At 61.5% G+C, this 20,061-nt stretch overlaps 2 protein-coding genes and 1 long non-coding RNA gene across 6 annotated transcripts in view; 2 read left to right on the top strand and 1 right to left on the bottom strand.

Annotated features, from left to right (window-relative positions):
- The window catches only part of SECISBP2 (SECIS binding protein 2), a 42,263-nt gene extending 36,065 nt beyond the window's left edge, over positions 1-6,198 (top strand). For both annotated transcript variants that reach the window (XM_040620344.1, XM_040620343.1), the window contains 3 exons: positions 4,434-4,588; positions 4,794-4,989; positions 5,390-6,198. In XM_040620344.1, the coding sequence (XP_040476278.1) occupies positions 4,434-4,588; positions 4,794-4,989; positions 5,390-5,493 (455 nt within the window). In that variant the 3' untranslated portion in view covers positions 5,494-6,198. The remainder of the gene's footprint in view (positions 1-4,433; positions 4,589-4,793; positions 4,990-5,389) is intronic.
- Positions 6,199-6,995: 797 nt separating this feature from the next.
- The window catches only part of SEMA4D (semaphorin 4D), a 43,605-nt gene continuing 30,539 nt past the window's right edge, over positions 6,996-20,061 (bottom strand). The window contains exons 15-18 of one of the 3 annotated variants that reach the window (XM_040620341.1): positions 17,187-17,393; positions 10,581-10,790; positions 8,664-8,761; positions 6,996-8,017 (exon numbers count right to left, since the gene is read on the bottom strand). In XM_040620341.1, the coding sequence (XP_040476275.1) occupies positions 7,991-8,017; positions 8,664-8,761; positions 10,581-10,790; positions 17,187-17,393 (542 nt within the window). In that variant the 3' untranslated portion in view covers positions 6,996-7,990. Of the gene's footprint in view, positions 8,018-8,663; positions 8,762-10,580; positions 10,791-17,186; positions 17,394-17,602; positions 19,858-20,061 lie in introns of those variants that run through there. The other 2 variants (XM_040620342.1, XM_040620340.1) reach the window with 2 other exon arrangements.
- LOC121100136 lies at positions 10,757-13,040 on the top strand. Its single transcript, XR_005831870.1, has 2 exons — positions 10,757-10,882; positions 11,352-13,040. It is a non-coding gene; the product is annotated as an uncharacterized LOC121100136 (long non-coding RNA).

The following is a 20,061-nucleotide window of genomic DNA, read 5'->3' as shown; positions in this document are numbered from 1 at the left end:
CCCCCCCCCCCCCCCCCCCCCCCCCCGCCTCCTGTGCCGCTGCTTTGCCGTTAGTCTCAGGCCGGAGGCTCCCGCAGATGGCTGCTGGCTGTCGGGCGTCTGCTTGTCCCCAGCCGCCGAGACGTCGGTGCGGCTGGCTTGTGGAGGCTGGGAGCCTCGTCGGAGGGCCGTGCTTCTCCAGCTGGTGAGCGTCGGCATCGCCCCGACCCCCGGCCGGAGCAGGGCCACTGGACCCCAGAGTTTGCATTGCGAGCGCGCTCTCCAGTGAGGCTGCTGCTCCAGGGACCCGGTCTGTGAAGCCCCGCTCTAGGCTGGCTGGTCGGGCCGCTGCTGTGCCGGAGAGCCCCGACGGCCTCTCTCTGACGCCCCGGGGCGAGATGCTCCCACCTGGCGCGGGCCGGCCTCCACCCTGCATCTGTCCTCACCTCCCGCCCTAGAAGCGCAGTGCCCGGCGTTGCCCAGCCAACGCAGGTGTGCACGCCAGCTTGCCGCCGCCACCTCCGAACTTCCCTCCGTGCGGAAGGTGCCCAGTGTAGACGTGGCTGCCGGGCTCTTGGCGCCCCCACTCGCCCCGCTGTCAGGTCGGCGAGCTCAGTCGTCCGTTTGCACTTGGAGCTTCCTGCTCTTGTCCCGAGTTCTCCTGGGATCGGGTCTTTAACAACCAGACCAAGCAGTGGGTATGCGTGTGCAGTAGGCACTGCGCCGTGCTGTTCCTGTGAGCTGCGTTTCCTCTGACCGGGGAGAGAGGGCTGGCCTGGCCGACAGGCGTCTGCGTCGGTGGCATGTCCCAGTGCGCTGTCCGTCATCCGTGTCTGTGGGTACAGGAAGTTTTTGCTTTGAGGCTGAAGGAGCTCGATTATTACATCTCATACGTGTTTTCTTCTTGGAAAAGTAGCCAACGGCTCGCAGTACTTTAATGGTAGGACTTCGTATCCTGGCCTCAGACTGTGAAAGTTCTGTGTCCGCACAGAGTGGCATTTCGTCTAGTAATTCCGAACTTGAATTTTAAACGACAGTCGTCTTGAGCATTTCGCTCGTTCTGAGTTGTGTCGTCGTCTGGGTCCCGGGAAGTGGGCACTTGGAGATGCTTTCAGCTCTCACTGAGACTGCGGGCTGGGCGCCGGGTGGAGCGGAACCATCGAGACTTGCCGCTCTGTCAGACAAACAGGTGCAGTCTCCCAGTGTCTCTCCCAGGGGAGTCGCACAGCGTACGCGTGTGGGGTGTCGTCTGCAGTGACCTGCCTGGCAGAGGGGACGCTCAGCATGAACTCCTCATTCCCAGTCCGTAGCCCCTCTTACCAGTTCACGTGGTGGGCGCCCTCCGGAAACCCAAGTCCTGGCGCCAGCCAGGGGCCACCCAGAAAGCAGGCCTTTGAAGGGATAGCAGCTGCTCAGAGAGCATTTGTGATCGGCTCTGAGGATGGGGGACACGAGGCAGAGAGACCATGTAGCTGGCGCTGAGGGGCCCGGGAGTGTCCGGCAGGAAGTTGGGAGTCACTCACTGTAGTTCGAGCTCAGGAACATGCGCCCCACCTCGGGCCGCCTCCCACCTGCTTTCCCTGCCGGCCCAGGACGGAGGCTTTCCCTGAGCGGCTCTGTCCGCAGAGCTTGCTTCCTCCTTGCCTTCCTCTGTCTGCAGGGGATCTGGGCCAGGGCGGGGCAGCGTTAAGGGACGTGGGGCCGAAATGTTCATCTTTGATCACACCGGCTGCAGAGTGAGTTCCCAGGTCCCAGAGCAGTGGGATGTGCTTTTGAGTTTCTTCTTGAAAGAAAATTGGGTGATCATAGAATTGGTGACCGGGGCCCCGGGGAGACATTGTCCTCTCAGGCAGATGGCGTGGGCCCCGTCTGTCCGTCTGCGTGCGGATTTGCTGGGACAGCGCCGTGCGGTCAGCCGGGTGCTGGGTTTCCTGTCAAGGACTAAGGCCCCCAGGTTCCCACAGCCCCCCACAGGCAGCCAGCATTGCCACATTTGATGTGTCCTCGACAGTCAGGCGGTGAACGTGTGAGAGATCTGGCGTCCGGCGCTGTGGCACCCGTGTGCAGTTTAGTGTCAGTCCGGGCTCCACGGTCCCTACAGACATCCTGGCTCTTTGCAGACATCTGCTGCTGTGAACGAGGACGCATCTTGCATGCTGTCCTTCCTACATGTGGGAACATCTCTGCGGTGCCCCACCAAGATCGCAAGATTGGGTGCGTCTGAGGGTCCCATGGGTTATGACCTGCGGCTTGCTCGGGCAGACGCCGCTGTGCCGGGGGGGGGGGGGGGGGGGAGCAGGTTCTTTCTTGAAGAGCTTGGTGGTTTCAGTGAACTGTTGGTTCACGTGCTTTGCCCGTTTGTCTTTTGGGATGTCGATCTTTTTAATAGTGATGTATTCTTTTTTATATAATAAAAAAGTCCTTTGGGTAAGAGTTGTGTATTTTTTTTGTTTGGTTTGTCATTGCCTATTCTTTAAACGTTTTTCAGCCACGCAGAGGCTTGGGGTGTTGCTGTTGTACTGAAATTTTGTATTAGTGTGATTTTATTGCATTAGGTTTTGTGCCAAGGTTATTAGGTTTTTTAGTATTGTTTTTTCTGGTGCTTCCATGTTTTCATTTTTGTTAGTTTAGGTAGATGATCTTTCTTCCCGGATGGATCTTTCCAGAGGCCGACCCGTTTGGCCTTTCCCCTCTGCCTCAAAGTGTTCCTCCCGCCAGTGGGCTCACGCTCCACGCTGCCCTGTGACGGCCAGGGCCTCCGTGCTGCCGCCCCCGTCCCCGTCTTTGTGCTGTCGTACCTGGTGTTGCTGGCCTGACACTCTTTTCCTTTTTCAAAAGGCTGTTCTCACTTGTGTATTTTTTTCATATTCTTTATTCTTCAAAAAAAATCCCCATTGTAGTAAGAGTATTTCAAAGGCTTAGGTGGACACAGAATTGGTCTGTTGTCCCTGGGATCATTGTGGCCGAGAGCATTGGCGCCTTCGTGCAGATGTTCTGTCGTGTGTCTGGAACGCCTCGAAGCCGCGCTGTGCGTCTTTCGTACTTGGTGACAAATCTGTTCCTACCTGCGGTGATCCTCCGTGGCCGTCCTCGCTGGCTCCGCTCGCCTGCGTGAGAACCTGTGATTCCTGCGTGACTTGCACACAGACACACGTATGTACTTCTCTTGTGGTAAAGGTTTGGGCTGCTGGACCCCCTGCGTGGCGGGCACGTCACCTGCACACACAGCCCCCCTTGGCCCTTCTCACCGGGCCTCTCCCGCTCTCCCTGCGCATGACCGTGCCGCCGCACGAGCGTGCCTGGCGGCTTGCTCAGTGGTAGGGCGGGTGGTGGAGGGCAGGGAGTCGGCGGCTGGGCCCTGTGGGCGTGGGATACTTGGAGACGTCTCTGCTCCGGGCCCCGTCTGTGCGGGGGCAGCCTCTCCCCTGCCGGCTTCTTGTGCGTGCAGGGGCTAATACTCCGGAGGCCTGGTGCACCGTGAGTGTTCGGTGACTAGTCACTAAGCGCAGTACTGTGATCTGTAAGGAACGCCTATTGGTCATTCAGAGGACGACCTGGATTTCTCCTTCCTGTTTGGTTTTTGTCTTCGGTTTCCGGCTCTCACCTTGGAATACTCCTATAACGACAGTAACATTGTTACGTTAATGAAGATGACCTTCAGACCTGCCCAAGGGTAGGGGCTGGTTGCCAGGAGGGTCAACCAAATAATCTGGGGGGTTGGAAGCTTGGTCCCATCCTCACCCCACCCCTAGCCTTGGCCCCCACGGAGGGGAGGGGCTGGAGGTTGAATCAACCAGTGGCCAGTGACCAGTCAGTCTTGACTATGTTGAGAAGCCTCCATAAAATCCCCCCCCCCCCCGGACTGGGTTAGAGCCTCCTGGATCGTGCCCAGGAGGAGATGCGGGCGGGTCTGGTGGCGCTTGCGGGGGCCGGGGAAGCTCCAGGCCTTGCCCACACTGCCCCGTGCTCTCTGCTCTGGCCCGTGACGGCAGTCGCGGGTCACAGTCTGAATAGGCCGGGCAAGCACGGGAGGGATTCCGAGTTGAGTTCTGTGAGCCTCTAGCGAGTGAAAGGAGCGTGTGTGGGAGCCTGCAGTGTGCAGCTCAGGGACACTGACTTGGGTGCCTGACGTGGAGATGGGGCAGTCGCACACCTGCTGGTGTCCCAGAGATTTGGTGTTCTGTGTGCCCATCCCCCCACCCCTGTTGGGATTGGGGGCGGGGACCCTTCTAAAAGACAAGTGAGACCTCACTCCCATTAGGCAGAGGACATAGGAGAGTTGGTTTCTCCCACGTGGCTGAGAGGAACGGTGCGCTTGCGGTGGCGGCTTGTCCTGCTGGCGTCCAGCACGACTCGCTGAGGGTGTCGCTGTGTAGAGCAAAGCCCTTTGTGACCAGTACCAGCGCCACGCTGCATGTGACGCATCTCCCTGTCATCTCCTTGTCCCTGACCAGGTGGGCTGGACGACACGCTGCACACCATCATCGATTACGCCTGTGAGCAGAACATTCCCTTCGTGTTCGCGCTCAACCGGAAAGCTCTGGGGCGCAGTTTGAACAAGGCCGTCCCCGTCAGCGTGGTGGGCATCTTCAGCTACGACGGGGCCCAGGTGAGCTGGGGGGTCCGGGCTGGGAGACGCGGGCTTGCCTGCAGCCGCCCCCGGGGACAGCCCCGAGCCCGGGGGAGGCAGGATGGTGCTCGGAAGGGCACGCGGTGCGATTCCGAGGCAGCACCCCTGCCAGGTGTCCCCCTGCCCCCAAGACCCACGTTCCCTGGGGCCAAGGCTGCCACCCGTGCGCTTCCTTCCGCCCCAGGACCAGTTCCACAGGATGGTCGAGCTGACGATGGCCGCCCGGCAGGCGTACAAGACCATGCTGGAGAGCGTGCGCCAGGAGCTGGCCGGGGAGCCTGCGCCCCCCGCTCCGGCCAGCCCGCCCCTGCAGGGCCCCTGCGGCTCAGTGCAGGACGGCCCTCCTGCTCCTGCGGCCGGGAAAGAAGAGCCGCACTACAGTGAGTGCTGGGGAGGGCTGAGCGTCCTCGGGCTTCGCATCGACTGACGGAAAGGGCAGGGCCCCTGGACAGTGGCACGGCCTCTCCGCGCAGGGCAGCGGCAGAAGGCCGGGTCAGGTCCCAGCTGTTGTCTTTGAGCTAGGCTCAGACCTGGGTCAGACGGCACCTGCGGAGTGTGGCCTTGAGCACCGCGGTGTCCCTGGCGGGAGGTTGGCAGGGCCAGCGGGCACCGCGGGCCATGGGTAATGACCGGCTGCAGGGGGTGCAGGGGGCGGCTGGGTCGGGGGAGTCCTCGCTGGGCCCATGTAGGGGCCTGAGCCATGGGGCAGTGTGCTTCCCAGTAGGGACTGCCCCGACTGTCCCTGCGTGTCCCGCAGCCATGCCGCTTTGTTGTTTTTAGTTGAAATCTGGAGAAGACACCTGGAAGCGTACAGTCGCTGTGCTCTGGGGCTGGAAGAGTCGCTGGAGGCTCCAGCCTCGCAGATGATGAAGCTGCATTTGTAGACGAGCTCTGTGTGTGTGTCGTGTGGTAAGGATGAGGGGCCTGAAGACCTCGGGCCTTTCTCGTGTCAGGTCGTGATTGACCTGCTGTGTCGTGCGTGGCTATTGAATTGGGAGGTGAATGCAGGATGTGCTTCCCGGGAACGGGCCCTCGGGCGTGCTGGCGGGAGCCTTGCCAAAGAGCCCTGAGATGCAGCTTCGGATCTGAGCAGAGTCTGGAAAAGACTGGAAAATGTGGCGCCCTGAGTTCTGCTGTGAAGGAAACCCCCGATGCAGAAGAGCTGAGCCATGTTAGTGTGTGGAAGGCGCCGCGGGCGGGTACCCAGTGCGCTGCACGGAGGCCAGCAGGCGGGCGCGGCGGGCCTGGTTTGGGCCGGGGGCGGGGGGCTTTCTCGGGACCTGGCTTTTTGGCTGGAAGATTCGGGGATACTTGGAGGGTCTGCTAAAATGAGCCTCAGAAGGAAAACCGGTTCTCTAACCTGTGACCTTTTGACATGAATTATTCCTTTTTGTCATTTTTCAAAGAAGCAGTGTATATTGAAGTCCCTGAATTTCAGCTTTGATAATCTACAACTGTTTTTTTTTTTTGTAAATGAACGTATTCTGAATGTGGTTTCTGTCTTGGAGGCCGGCAGGATAGAAGTTTGCTTTCATACTTTGCTGTAAGTAAGAGGGCTTATTTATTTTGAATAAAGAGCGATGATTTGATCACCCCGCCGTCTTAGGCTTGTCGGGGGTTCCTAAGTCCCGGCCCAGCCCCTCAGCACGTTGTTTGAAGGAAGAGGTTTGCTGTGGGGACCCTGCGTCTGCCCCATGTGCTGCGTCACCCAGGTGATGGCAGGATGGGGCTTTGCCGCGTGGCGTGTGTTGGGCAAGCAGCAGAGCGCGTTGGCCTTGAGCGCACTCTTAGGGGAGATCGGTCGCGTCAGGCGTCCTGTGTCTGAGAGGCGAGTGGCCTGTGTGGGGCGCAGAGAGGTGGAGTGAGGTCGGGGAAGGCCTGCGGTGTGGACAGGGCGGGCAGCGTGGCGGGGGGCGGTCATGGAAAGCAGCGGTCGGGCCTGTCGTCCGCACACGTGCTATTCCTAGTGCACCTGCTTCTCGGAGCTGTGTAAGCGGGGGCCGTGTGACGCCCCAGGTTTCTCCCTGCGGGGGTCGGGAGGGGTGCACAGGGCAGGGCTTTCCTGCCCTTCTGTGTCTGTCAGCAGGTGCCCTGTCCCCTGTCGTGGGTGTGAAAATCAGAGATGACGGGAGAGGGAAGGTTCTGAAGTTAACCTCCAAGGAGAGCATTACCTTTCGAACTCGCAACAGGGGATGCTGGCTCCTGGCATGTGTGGCGCTGCTCTGGGGGCAGAGAAGCCCAGCAGGGAGCTGTGAGCACTGTGTCCGCCCCAGAGGGTTTGCGTCTCATGTAACTTTCTGCTGCGGTCGGCCTGGCCACAGGATCCCTTTCGTGGCACAGGTTACGGCTGCCGGTGACACGCCTCGCAAGGACACGCTTAGCTCACTGCGTTTATTTCTGTTTATTTTCTCAACATAGCGGACAACCCAAATTCTTACGCACACGTCCCATGGAACCCTCCCCACTAGGCCGAGGGCACGCAGCTCACCGTGGTGCTGGCGTGCGGGGCTCCGGCCACGCCCAGACTCGGGGTGAGTCTCACGGCCGCGGAGGGCGGCACACCGACGAGTGCGGGTGGCGCTTTCACGGGAGACGCTGGTGTGGCCCGCGTGCCGGCCTGGGAGCCGGGGCGGGCGGGCAGTCGGGGTGGACCCTACCCCAAGCCGGCGTCCTCGGGGAGACGGGCGTACTCTCGGCGGTCCCCAGCCGTCCCCAGCCGCTGAACTGGGGGTCTGGACACAGGCTGCGGGCGTCCGTGTGCTGGGGTCCTGAGGCAGTAGGGCTCTGACAGAGCTGGTGGGTTTGGGTGGAGCGGCGCTTCGGTAATCGTCATTCCCTCAGCAGCGGGTGGCCGCGGGGTCCGGGCTGCGCAGCGTCGGTCGTCAGGTCCTGCACACACCGTGCAGCGCCGGGAGGACGGACCTGCTGGCACCGCCGCTTGCAAGCTCGGGGCGCACAGAACCTCGTGGAGCAGCTCCCACGCTCTGAGACCGGGGGGGGAGGGGTGACACACCTGCTCGCTCAAGGTGTCCGTCCAGTTCCTGCCCCGGGTCTCGCCAGGCCCGTCCCTGGCGTGGGAGCCCAGTGGCCACGTGCGAGGGCAGGGAGTGGCGGCGGGCTCCGGCGGCAGCGTTTCTGCGAAAGGAGCCGTCATGCACGCCGCTGCGTTTTCAGACTGTAATGAACTGTGCTCATGTCCCGTGTCTGCCGGACACACTGCTGTCCCACGTAAGCACCCAGAGTTCCGGCTGTTGTCACAGAGGTTACGGGGGGGCCGCGTCTCAGCAGGCTGGGTGACAGCTCACTGTCCCGGGGCCTCTCCGGGGGTGGCGTGGCAAGGGGCAGCGAGCTCGGCTGGGGGTCGGCACTGCCTCCCGAGGTCTACAAGGTGTCCTTGTCACAGCTTTCCTGAAAGAACAGTGCAGCCGCCTTTGAATTCCTGGCAGAACAGGGGCCCTTCTTGCCTCCTCCCCGCCACTGTCCTAGACGCGGGAGGGGCCTCAAGTGTCACGCCCCATGTGTTCCCTCTTGGGGCCAAGAGAGGGGGTCCCACGCGGACGGAGCTTGAGGGGCTCAGTCAGCAGTGCTCAGCCTTGTTGGCAACGGGAGAGGTCTGGGGCGGCCACTGAAGCCTGGATGTTTGAAGGCCTGCAGTGGAGCTGCGGGGTCGTCCTCCGGTACCTCCCCGGCCTGCTGGCTGCCCAGATGGCTGCGGCCGTGACTCTGGAGTGGGGGACGCCTGGCCTGCCGCCCCTCGGTGCTGGGACGGGGCTCCCCGCCGCTCAGCAGTCACCTGGCTGCGTGGGGCGCAGCCTTCCTGCTCGGGCGGTGCCCAGCCCGAGCCAGCTGCCCTGCGTGCACCTTTCCCCAACTTGAGTCTCCTTGAGAGGCCCCCCCTCCACCCCATCCCACCCCTCCCTGCCCCACCATGCTGACGCTCCCCAGGGATCTGCCTGGAGCTCAGAGGCTGCGGGTTCCAGAAAGCAGAATGGCTCAAGTTCCAAGACGGCAGACGCCCTGCCAGTCCCTGCCCACCGTCGGCCCGGCCACGTACCCACGCCTTCCTCCAGCTCCGCATCATGCGGTCATGCTCCCCGGCCACAGCCCTCCAGGCGGCGAGCTCTCTGGTCCACTGCTCCTGGTGGGTCACTTCTGCAAGACAAGGAGGAGAGGGGGCAACGCCAGGTGTCAGCTTTGCAGGCCCTGATGGCACCCCGGGTCTGCACCATCCAGAGGCCATTCTGAGAGCCACGTTTTGGGTGAGGTGTTCCCCTCTCCAAGCCTGCCTTCCTGGCTGTGGGGGCTTCCACGGTCAGCAGCCCCAGTAGCGGCTGTTGCCCAAGGTCCTGTTGGCCCTGTCCTCGTCTTAGTGGAATTTTCTACTCAGGCAAGAGAGGGGCTACTTCCCCACGTCTTGGGGCTGAGGCCGAGACCTTGAAGCTGGTGTTGCCTCCCTGGGAGGCCTGTCCCAAGTGAGGCCGAGGAGTCCGTGCAGCTCACCAGGCTGGTGTCCCCCTACGTCCAGCTGCTATCTGCTCTACGGAGCCTGCCGTGGGAGCTTGATTCGGAAGTGAGTTACATGTGGGGCTGTCAGGATGGCACAAGCCTGACAGCCGTACTTTCTCCTTGTGAACACAGACACAGCTTCGTCCCTGGTCCATGGCCCACGTTGCTAATTTCAGAAATGGGTGCCAGGGACCTGAGCCCTGAGACACAAAGCAGAACTCATTCCTCGAGCAGACCTGGGCTCCCTGGGTGGCCACGGGGCTGGGGTGAGCACTCCAGAGGCGCCTTCGGGGGTCCCATCCTGCAAGAACCCCTGCGTCCTCTAGTCCCCCTGCAGCTTCAGGAGACACGGCAGGCTGGCCAGGCAAGCAGATGCTGCGCTGTCCCAACTGTGCTGGCGTCTCTGCCCGCCTCGTGTGCGTGCAGCGCGTAGCGTGACTCGGGTAGAACTGCCCGCAATCAGTGTTGGGCCCTGCTACTGTCAGGCTGGTGCGCTGGGTGACCTTGGGGCGGGAGCAGGGGTACCGTGAGTTCTCCGGACTGTTTGCCGACAGTGCCGTTCTCGTGACTTCTGCAGGACATCTCAGTCTGTGAGTCACGTTTACGTGATGATCCCGATCGTCCTGACAGTGGCAGGCAGGACGCTTTACAGAAATGGGAAGAACGGGTTCTGGGAGGGAGTGAATATTGGCAGCTTTTTTCTCTCCCCAAACTCACACCAGGAGAACGGGGGCCTTTTCAGCATCTCTAAGCATAGATGCAAATTCTCGAGGATGGACCAAGACTAGGAGGGGAACCACAAAAACCTGGAAGTTGAAAGCAGAGGCACTGGTGGGGACAGAGCAGACCGAGAAGCCTGAATCGTAGGCCAGCAGCGAGGAAACTGAGGCACACCCTCTCAGAGATGGTTGGCTGCCGGGATAGGCTGTGGAATGCACGTTCCCTCGGGCTGTTTGGAAGCAGAAGCATGGCTCCCAGGGCCCCTCCCTGCTCCGAACCGTGCCAGGTGGTCTAGCGTCTGGGGAGCATAGTTCCAGAAAGAGCACAGGACGTAAAGCGGAGCAGAGTGGATACGTGTTGAGGAAAATCTCCCGGGGATGAGGGGCAGGCTTCGCCGCGGCCTGGGCACGGCCAGGCCTGCAGACACGGAGGCGTGAGTGTGCACCATGCGGGCGGCGGTCCTGGGAGGCCACCCGCAGGGCACGTGGAGCTGGCAGACGTGGGGCAGACTCCAGCTCCAGAACTGTGTACGCGGCCAGCTCCTCTCAGTGTGGAGACAGAGCAGGGGGCTCGGGCTCTCAGAACGCGGACTTCCCAGCCCCGCCAAACAGAAACCCAGAGAGAGATGTGGCAGGCGTGGGGGGGGGCGGTGTGGATGCGGCGGAAGCACCAGGGAGGCTGGCCGTGTACCGTGCGCTGCGCTTCCCTGCGGGAGCGCGGCAGGGGGCAGGGCCGCGCCACTTACCGTGTCTCAGGACAGTGACCTGCACTCTGGAGGTCTTGTTGCCTGCGGAGGAGAGGACGGAGCAGCGGTACTCGGCGCTCTCTCCGATGGCGTCTCGCAGCCAGCTGAGCACATGGGTCCTGCCATCAGGCAGCGTGTGGGTCTGCGTGGGGACACACGTCTCCAGTTCACGGCCATTCTTCTCCCAGACGAAGTGAACGTCCGCAGGACCTGGGGACACAGAGACCATCTCCACCCAGCGTCCCCCATTCAGGACCCGCGGGAACTGCCCTGGTGGGGATAAGCAGTGTGGAGCTGCCCAGGTTAGAGGCCTTTGTTGTCCACGCTGGACAAAGTGACAGGGCAGCGTTCACCCGAGTCCTTATCTTTCCTGGAGGAGGCCCAGGGGGTGGTTCCTGCTTAGGGTCCCTGGGAGAAAGGTCTGCACACTGACCCCTGGGCTCCCTGCTCCATAAACCTCAGGCGCTGTTTTCAAAGCACACCTGTATGGCTGGTTGTCGCCCCGGAGCACCTGCTTAGGCCGTTGGGGCAGCGCCCCCCTTCCCTCGCCCGCGGAGGGCCCGGTGGCTGTGCTCTGGGGGCAGGTGTCCATTGTGCACAGAGGGTCTGGGCCTGGGCACGTCATCTCCTGCCCTGGTCTTGCCACCACCACCTCTGACAAAAGGCTCTGCCTCCGCGGGGACTCCCAAGGGGTCGGGACGGGTGTCAGGGCACTGAGCGAGGCTGAAGGCCCCTCTGTCCCTGCTGCGCCCTCCTCTCTGCTTGTGCCAGGTGTGGACGGCACCAGTGGCTGGGCTGTGAACCAACCCAGAGCCAGCCCTGCCTGCCTGAGAATCTGTTTCTCAGAGCAGGATTCTAGTTGCCCCTGAACCTGGGGATGACCTCAGCTGCGGTGTCGTGGAGGACGGTCAGCAGAGGAAGGACAACGTCTGTATGTGGCTGCAGTTCCCCGAGCAGGGAAAGAACCTGCAGCCAAAGGGCTAAACCCAGGACACAAAGCCACAGCACTGGGCACGTGCGCAGCGGCACGAGCGCGCGGCAAGGCGGGTGGCACAAGGCGGGGAGGGTGAGGTGGTGCAGAGCGGTTTCTGTCACGGCTGGCTTGAGGGCAAGCTCGAAGACCTTCACATGGATTCCCGCGTGACCTGTGTGGCCCCTTCCACCTTCGGTCTCTTCATAAGCAATGCGCTGCGTTCGGGGTCTCCAGAGAGCCTTCCTCCCCAGGAAGGGCCAGACTCTCAGACCAGACAGTCCCACGACTGAACTCTGAGGCCAGGATCCGGACACGGACCGGCCACCAGAGCTGTGTCCGTTAGAAGTTGGAGACGGATGACCCGGGGTCACAGATGTGACATGACATGATGTGACGGCTACCTGGCAGGGACTGCAGATGGAACGCAAAACACATACTCCTCGGTCTTGAAGACCTTCCTAAGCCTCGTCATTTGTGAGTCATGTTGGAGACGACAGTCAACGCAGGGAAATGCCAGCGTGTCAGAGGAGGAGATGATGTCAGTATAGGTGTGCTCACTGGCATAGACGTGTGCGTAGACGCCCAGAGAAAAGGTCTACAAACGGCCGTCACACTGGCGGCGGCTCCCTGTAGACGGCAGACCCACGCACGCTGTGGTCCTGCTCTTCATGCGTTCCTTGAATCCAGATCCACTACGACAAATGCTGCTTTGGTGAGAACAGCAAGGTACTCTTAGGAAAGAAATGTGTTGTAGACGTCAAGAAAATTCTGGAAGGATTTGCTCAGAAGTGTTTCATACAGCAGCCTGTTGGTCATGCCGGCTGCGGGGACGTGTCTTCTCTTGTTTTCTGTGCAGGATTTCTCGGTTCTTATTCTGTTGCTGTAATTTGTTTTTCGAAAGTGTTTTGTTCTCCACCCATCGTGTATCACACGTCCCCACACACGTGCGTATCTGCTTACACCTGCCAGCTGCCCGTCAGCCAGGCACAGACCCTTCCTCTAACTGCTGGGACCGCCTCACGAAAGCATGGGCCGCGTGGCTGCTCCCTGACGGTCGGCCTGGTGGCAGAATCCTGTTTAGAAAGGGATTCTGATGAGGCACGGTCATCAGGGAAGCGGGGCTGTGTGTGAACAGACACTGAAGTCCGTTCCAAAGAGCCTGGGTGCACCCTCACCCCTGACTGTCCCGTGGTGACGTGTGCGGAGACCTACACAGGACTGGAGCCACCAGGATGGGTTACAGAGCTTCTAGAAGGTTCTCATGGCCAACCCTGGAACAAAAAACTGGGGTGGCCTGAGCCGGTGCCAGATCGTCGCCCCGAGCCACATGGCTGGGACCCGAAGGAGCAAAATGCTGGGCTGACCACACTGCAGGGCGGGGAGGCATGGGTGGAACGCAAACCGTGTGCCCTTTGGTCCTGAAAAGCTTCACCGTTAAATCTTCAAGTGTGTGTTTAGCCAGAGTAAAGCTTTAAAAATGTTAAAGGGATACTTACATTCTACTTACTCTTTTTTTAAAGCTATCCGGCTCCTTTTGAATGCAGAGGAGAACAAGGAGGCAAAATGAGAGTTAAAACCCGTCAGCACAGCCCACACCCCACCACGTGGGCCCAGACAGCAGGCTGCACCCCCGTACCCCAGGGGCCTTGTGCAGCCCCAAAGGGCCAGGCCCTTGAGCCCCGGGCATGCAGCTCCTCTCCTGGGCCTGGGATGGCTCCCCTGGCCTTGGGTTCCATCACCTACCTCGGGGTCAATGGGGTGTAGGGGCCGCTGGCTCCAGCCTGCCCCATGCCAGCCTCACGCCAGCTCACTGGGGACTCGTGGGCGCAGAGCTCATTTTACTTTGTGACAAAACCAGAGCCCCTCAGAGCAAGTGGCCTCTCCCCAAGGGAGGACACCTGATTCTGGAAGCAGGGTCCTGCGAGCCCCGGGTTGGAGGGGAGTATGATGGGGCCCACTCCAAGTCCTCAGGCCACATCTGTGACTGGTGTCCCCACTTGGCAAGCCTTCCTCCAGGTGTCCCCATGCATGTGATTTACTGTGACCCTGGGGCCAGCCCGTCTCTGGCTCATGCCCTGGGCCTCCCGCGAGCTCCTGGCCGCACCTTAGTGGGGGCGGGGAAACGCTCACACCCGAACCCCAGGGCTGGACGGTGTCCAGCATGGCCAGGGCCACAACTGCACAGAAATCAGGACCTGGCTGGGGAGAGGGGTCTCCACTGCTCCAGTTTCACCAGCCTGCCCTCTCCGAGTGCCCCCAAGTCATCACAGAGCAGCCAGTGCCCTGTGGTTGGCTGAAGAGTGACCCCCAGAATATCCAGGTCCTAATTCCTGGAGGCACATGTGACCAAATATGCTTTCCAGACTCCACCATGGGGAGGTGGGAGGGCAGGAGCCCAGGCGCGCAGCCTCACGGCGCAGGGGACTGTCCCACACTCGAGGACTGCTCTGTAAAGGCACGTGGATGATCCCCATGGAGAAAGACCCCAGCAAATCTGCTGAGGATCGAGGCCCCAGCAAGGTGACAGATCGGCCTTGCCCACCCACAGAGGGGTCCCAGCCCTTCTGGGACATGACCAGCTCACGAGCTGGCTGCCTCCACAGCCTGCCCTAACGCAGCCGTGGCCTTTCTGGAGCCCCCACCCCGGAAGACACACCGGCACCGATGGTCACCGCAGGTGTTCACGGGGTATCTCAGCCGCGCACCTTCTCCGGCCCTCGCGGCGCCTGGGGCCTCAAGGGCTCTGATGGCCAACATCATGGCTCAAACATAAAAGGCCATCAAAACCCCGAGCAGCCAAGTGTCCCCTAAAGTACAGAGAATCCGTTCTTAGCTTTAAAGATGACGCGGCCTAAATCGACCAGAAGCACAGTCCCATCAGGGATGTGGGGCCTGAGGGGCAGACACTGCTCTGCTTTCCTTTAGTCCCGGAGCTCCGTCCCGCAGGCGCAGACGCACGGTCTGCACATGCGGGAACGTGGGCGTGCCCAGGTCACTCGCTACCATCTCCTTGTCCGTGTATACGCGCCCACATACCGCCACGGATGGTGCTAATCCGAATTCCGGCCGCGAAGAGCACGGATTCATTGTCTCAGAAAAGTGAAACACGGACCCTGTGCCAACCTCAGTCCCTTTCCTCGACTGGCCAGCGTTTCCCTAACTGCAGACGCACGAACATCGCTGAAGCACGAGGCAGGCAGCAGGTGGGAGAACGGCTCCGGGATCCGGAATGAGCCTCCACATGCTCGGGCTCGGACCCTGAGTGCAGGCGCGGCCGCAGAGCACAGCCCGCAGCCTGCCTCGTGCGGAAGAGAAACACGCACCCCCGCACACACGGACACGGGCGTGCACACATGAGCACACACATGCACACCCGCGGGGAAATCAGGAGAGGGAGGGAAGAGGCTGGGCAGAGAAGCCCTCCAAGTCACTAGTGATGAGCCACGCCTGTCACAAGCAGGCCACCTCGCCTGGGTTGGCCGTGGCCCCGGCCACCGTGATGTGGTTAACACCAGCTCTGTGGTGGCCCCACAGAAAGCTGGCCTTTAGTTCCGGCACCTTCCGTGACTCTGGGGAAGGATGGCCAGAGAGACTGTCCTTTGGAACACCATATATTTGGACAGCCGCTCGCACGGTGGGCCAGCACTGGCTCGTGGGCGGGGCTGAGGGGAAGAGAAGCCTAGATGGCCACATGCAGTCAGTGAGCCTGGCGGGCCGGCCCCAGGGCGAGGGCCCGATGGACTGCTCTGGCGACAGTGGTTTCCCGGCGTGGATGCGAGCTGCTCGGTGTTGGGGGCCTTCCCCGCTGCCGAGGGCCTCCTCCTGGCTTTGCCTGCTGAGTGCTAAGGTGAATGTTCTGGAGGGTGGGGTGGGGGCACCAGGATGGGGTCCCTCCCCTCCAGCACTGTCCAGCACCCGGCCCTCAGTCGCCGCTGCCTGGCGGGGCTGCCCTCCCGCGGAGCCACGGCCTTCACACACGCCTGCCGGCAGGACGCCCCACTGTGGTGCGTGCGCGGCGGCGTGCGTGGTGTGTGCTGAGCCTGCTGGGGACAAACGCAGAGCCCGGGCCCCTCGGGACACACGGCCCTCCCTCTCGGAGGGAACATGACGTGTGGGCTCCCTGGGAAAGGCTGGTCCTTCCTGGGCCGCCTCGCAGCCTCAACTGGGGCCACAGTGGAACGATGGAAGGTTTTAGACGGGCCAACACTCCTGGAAAGCAAGGAGCGTGGGGGGCCGTGGTCCCTCCGCTCAGTCCACCCTGAGCGCTGCCCCTCCATGCTGCTCGCTTCTCCTGACCCTGGGCCATGAGGCCACTAGCCACAGTCTCCCTCCTTGGCCCCTGGCTTGCTGTTAATTCCCACTCCGGAGGCACCGGTTGGAGGCAGAAAGTCAGGAGGAGGAGACGCCCCTCAGGCTCCTAGACTCTGGCAGGGGTGCGGCGGGAGAGGTGCTGTGGCTCTATGTGCCACGCTCTGCCCCTCGGCTAGCGGTGCTTCCTGTCGGCGCCACAAGGGGGAACTGCGCCCCTTCTCCCTGGCTGCCCGCAGCTCTGCCGCTGTCAGCCTGCAAGGCCCCCCCCCGCCCCGAAGCCTGGCGTGCTTCCCATTCTGGCTGACTGCGGTCTCTGTCCCCCCAGTCGCAGGGGCAGCACCTCCGTGCACACACGCTAGCTAGCCGCCCCGAGGAGTCACGTTTGCAAGTGTTCGGCTCCCAGACACGTGGTCTGCTTACACCTGCAGCAAGGGGCCGTGGGTCCCTTGCCAGGTTGTGTGACCACCCATTCTCCCAGCGACAGGGACGACATCCTGCTCGGGGAGGCCCCAGGGAAATCGCCCAGCCCAGGAGCCACATGGGAGGCCCAGCACAGACCAAGCCTGGGCACGGAGCAGGCGACCCAGGGCTGCACAGACCTGCCCCCAAAGGTCTGTCCCCATAGCGTCCCACTCACAGGCCACTTTCCCTGTGGCCCACGCAGCCGGCCCACGCTCCATGCGGGGCGCACCAAGACTCACCGAGCCGGCTCCACACCCAGAGCAGCTCACAGTCAAAACCTCAGAAAGAAACCACTTTTGTGCTTCTTCCTCGTTAGCTCTACTCCCCTCCGGGCACAGAGGAGCCTCCACGCAGCGGCTTGGCCACAGCGCAGCAGAGACCACGGCCATGCAGCTGCCCATCCCGACTCCTCCGGGCTACTAGGCTCTCAATCTGTCCTGCATTTCAGCGACACCACACGAGTCATGAGAACAATGTCCCTTCTGGAGGCTCTGGAGCTAATCTCTCAGATACCACAGAGACGGACCCCCAAACTGTCAGCAGACACAGAATTAGTCCTGTAAACGGGCGACTGGTCCGCCGAGGCCCTGGGGCCAAGCCCAGCCCACCTGCGGGTGGCCTTGAGGCTCTGGAGGCAAAGCGGAGTGTTCGCCACCGAAACCGTGGCCATGAAGCCCACAGCAGTGAACACTGGCCTCTGAAAGAGCCGCGGCCCCACCGTCCGCAGGAGCAGCTCCGGGCTGACAGGGCCTTTGTGCTGGGCATCCGCCTGCAGGGTGCAGTGAGGAGGCGTCCCCGCCCCCCCAACTAACCCCCCCACCTCACCTCCCCGCCCTCGTCCCGACAGGTGCCCCGCTCACCTGTGGCCTGGCAGAAGAGGTGGAAGGTCCCCAGGGCATGCACGTGCTGGGCCTGGTCGCTGAGGAAGGGCGGCAGCAAGGCAACGGGCAGGCTGCTGTCAGACCCCGAGGCCGAGGCTGGCCAGGGCCTTTGGGGAGAGGAAGCTGAGCCGGGGCCCCGACAGGACAGGGAGGAGGACCCCGGAGGAGGGAAGGGCATAGATGAAGCTGCGAGACAAAGGACAGAACAGAAAGAGGCCACTGAGGCAGGCGTCATCAGGATCCCACTGCACACCAGAGAAAGGAAACAAAGCACAGGAGAAGAAAGGAACCCAGGCTGTCCCAAGACCCATCCCGCCCCCCGCCACAGTGCCCCTCAGGAGGGAGGGAGGGAGGGAGGGAGGCCGTCCGGCTGCAGTAAATCACGTGCCCACATCAAGGATATAAGCTTCTCATTTATTCGGTTACTTTTCAAATGTATACAATTCAAAGTAGAAAAATAAAAACAAAGTAAATCTTATAAAACACAAATGTTTACACCAAAACGGTCGAGTCCTATCATGCTGAAGATGACACTGTCCACGCAGGCACACAGAAATCCAGTTTCTTGCTCTTTGCCACGGAAAGAGAGCCTCCTCTTGCAGGCGTGTGGGAAGCAGCAGGTGGAGTGTGACGTCACCGCGGTTAACCCGTCTCACCCGTTCGCACCTTGAGAGGCAGCGCCAGGCCCCATCCACCCCTGTGGCTCCACCCCTGTGGCTCCGTGGGGTGTTGAGACACAGGCCTGTCCAGCCACCGCCGCCCAGCTCGCTTGCAGGTGTGGACAGCTCCGTTCAGCCGAGCGGGACATCTCGTGGGCAGCGGCTGTGGACGGAAGCTGACAGTCACGGGAGCCGTTCGGACGGCTGAAGACGCCCCGGCAGACGTCCGTCCGTCTGCACGGGAGGTTCGAGCAGTGGCTGTGGGCATCCGATCGTGACACGCGCCCCTCAGCTCCGGGCCCGGCGGCTCCACTGATCCTTGCTGGAGAGCCCGCCTGGCTCATGGGACAGCCTCCCACTGTCCTCTCTTCCTCGAAAGAGTTAAAACAACAGGAAAAAAAGTATAGAAAGAAAATCTCTCTGAAAATGATGCTTCCCTCAAGGAATAAAATTAAAAAGAAAAAAGTGTGCTTCAAGAGATGGTTTTGTCTACGTTTCTAAAAGCGGAAGGAACACATTTAGCCAAAGTAAGTTTATCCCTGAGAATCGTAAGCAACGTAAGCTGTATCCTACCCTCCCGTACAACAGAATCCGGAAGATGTACATCTTCTAAATATTAAAACATCTGCTTTAGTAACTTAAAAAATAAACGACCTAACACAAAAAAGTAAAGCCCTACAAAATAATCCCATGGAAGAAAAGGTTCGTGCCAATCTGGACAACAGGCGCTAAGTTACCAATCTGATAAACAAAAATGCCATTTCCAATCTGGAATGAAATGATCTTTCAAGGGCTGCTCTGAGGAGGGGGCACTCCAGGCGCGAGGGTCCGCTGCAGTCGGGGCTCAGGGGAGCCGGCGCCACCACTCGCGGGCATGTCCCAGACGGCGGTCCACCGCGGGAGGCCGGGACGCAAGGCTCGTCGTTTTCCGAAAGGACAAAGAGAAACCAAATCACAAGCTTGACCCGAGAGAAAAGACACAGAAGACAGGTGCACAGACACGGGCTCCCTACACGGCCCCGGGCCGGGTGACCGACGGTGAATGGAGGCCTCCGCGCAGGCGCTTCAGTCCGCGTCCGCGTCCGAGTCGGCGTACTTGAGCTCACACTTGACATCGAAGGGCCTGTCCCGGGCCGGGAGGTCGTCGAGCCGCTGCGAGTCCTCCCTGTCGGTGGGCACCCTGCTGGCCATGGTGTCCTGCTCCGTCTCATAGCCGGTGTCCAGGGCCGGCCTGGGCTGCCCCCCGTTCTGCTGGGAGAAGCTGCCCTGCTCCACCAGCGTCTCCTTCACGCTCTGCTCGAACTCGGAGAAGTCGGCGGCGGGCTGCTTCTTCCCCAGCAGCACGGCGGAGCGGAACTTGAGGCACGGGCCGGGCAGGTAGCCCTTGTAGCAGTTGTACGACAAGAGGCAGACGCAGAGCACGAAGAAGGCGAGGAAGAGCGGCATGAGCAGGCGGTTGTCGCTGGGCTGGAGGTACATGGTCTTCTCCGGGTGGACCTGGGGGACCGTGTCGACGACGGTCTTGGGTTTGCAGGACACGCCGGTGGGCGCAGGGCTGGGCGGTGGGGCCGCGGCCCCGAGCACGGGGCCCCGCACCGCCGGGGTCTGGGCCGGAGGGCCTGGGGTGGGCTCCGTCGACACCCTGAGGAGGGCCCTGTCCCCTTCTGGCCGGGTGGCCGGCAAGGTGGAGGCCGCTGGCGTCCTCGGGAGCACGTGGACCTCCAGGACGTGCTTGGCCAGCACCTGCAGGACCGTCCTGTTCCTGAGCCTCTCCTCCGACAGGCACTGGTACACCCCGCTGTCTCCCTCCGACAGGTTGAAGATGAGCAAGTTCCTCCTGCCCACCAGGCTGTACTTGGGGCCCTCGGCCTCGAGCGCCTTGTTCTGGAACTTCCACACCACCCGGGCCAGGTTGGACTTTTGGGAGCATTTCAATTCTGCCGTGCCGCCATGCTTGAAAAAATGCTGCCGGAAACTTTCTTTAGTTTTATCTGGAACATCAAAATAAACGTGCACAGCATCAACAACCCGGCTCACTGCGTCACGTCTTTTACAGAGGTCAACACGCACAAGAGAACACAAGAGTTTCACCCACTGGAGCAACACGGAATCTTCCAGAACAACTAAGGAGGGAAAGACATGCGTGACAGAACAGCAGAGATGAGCCCTAGATGGCAGCCCGGTGGGACAAGGAA

Source organism: Ursus maritimus, unplaced genomic scaffold (genome assembly GCF_017311325.1).
Source record: "Ursus maritimus isolate PB19 unplaced genomic scaffold, ASM1731132v1 scaffold_34, whole genome shotgun sequence".
NCBI classification, from domain to species: domain Eukaryota; kingdom Metazoa; phylum Chordata; class Mammalia; order Carnivora; family Ursidae; genus Ursus; species Ursus maritimus.
The sequence above is the reverse complement of the archived record's forward strand: the minus strand, read 5'-3'. Positions and strand labels throughout refer to the sequence as shown.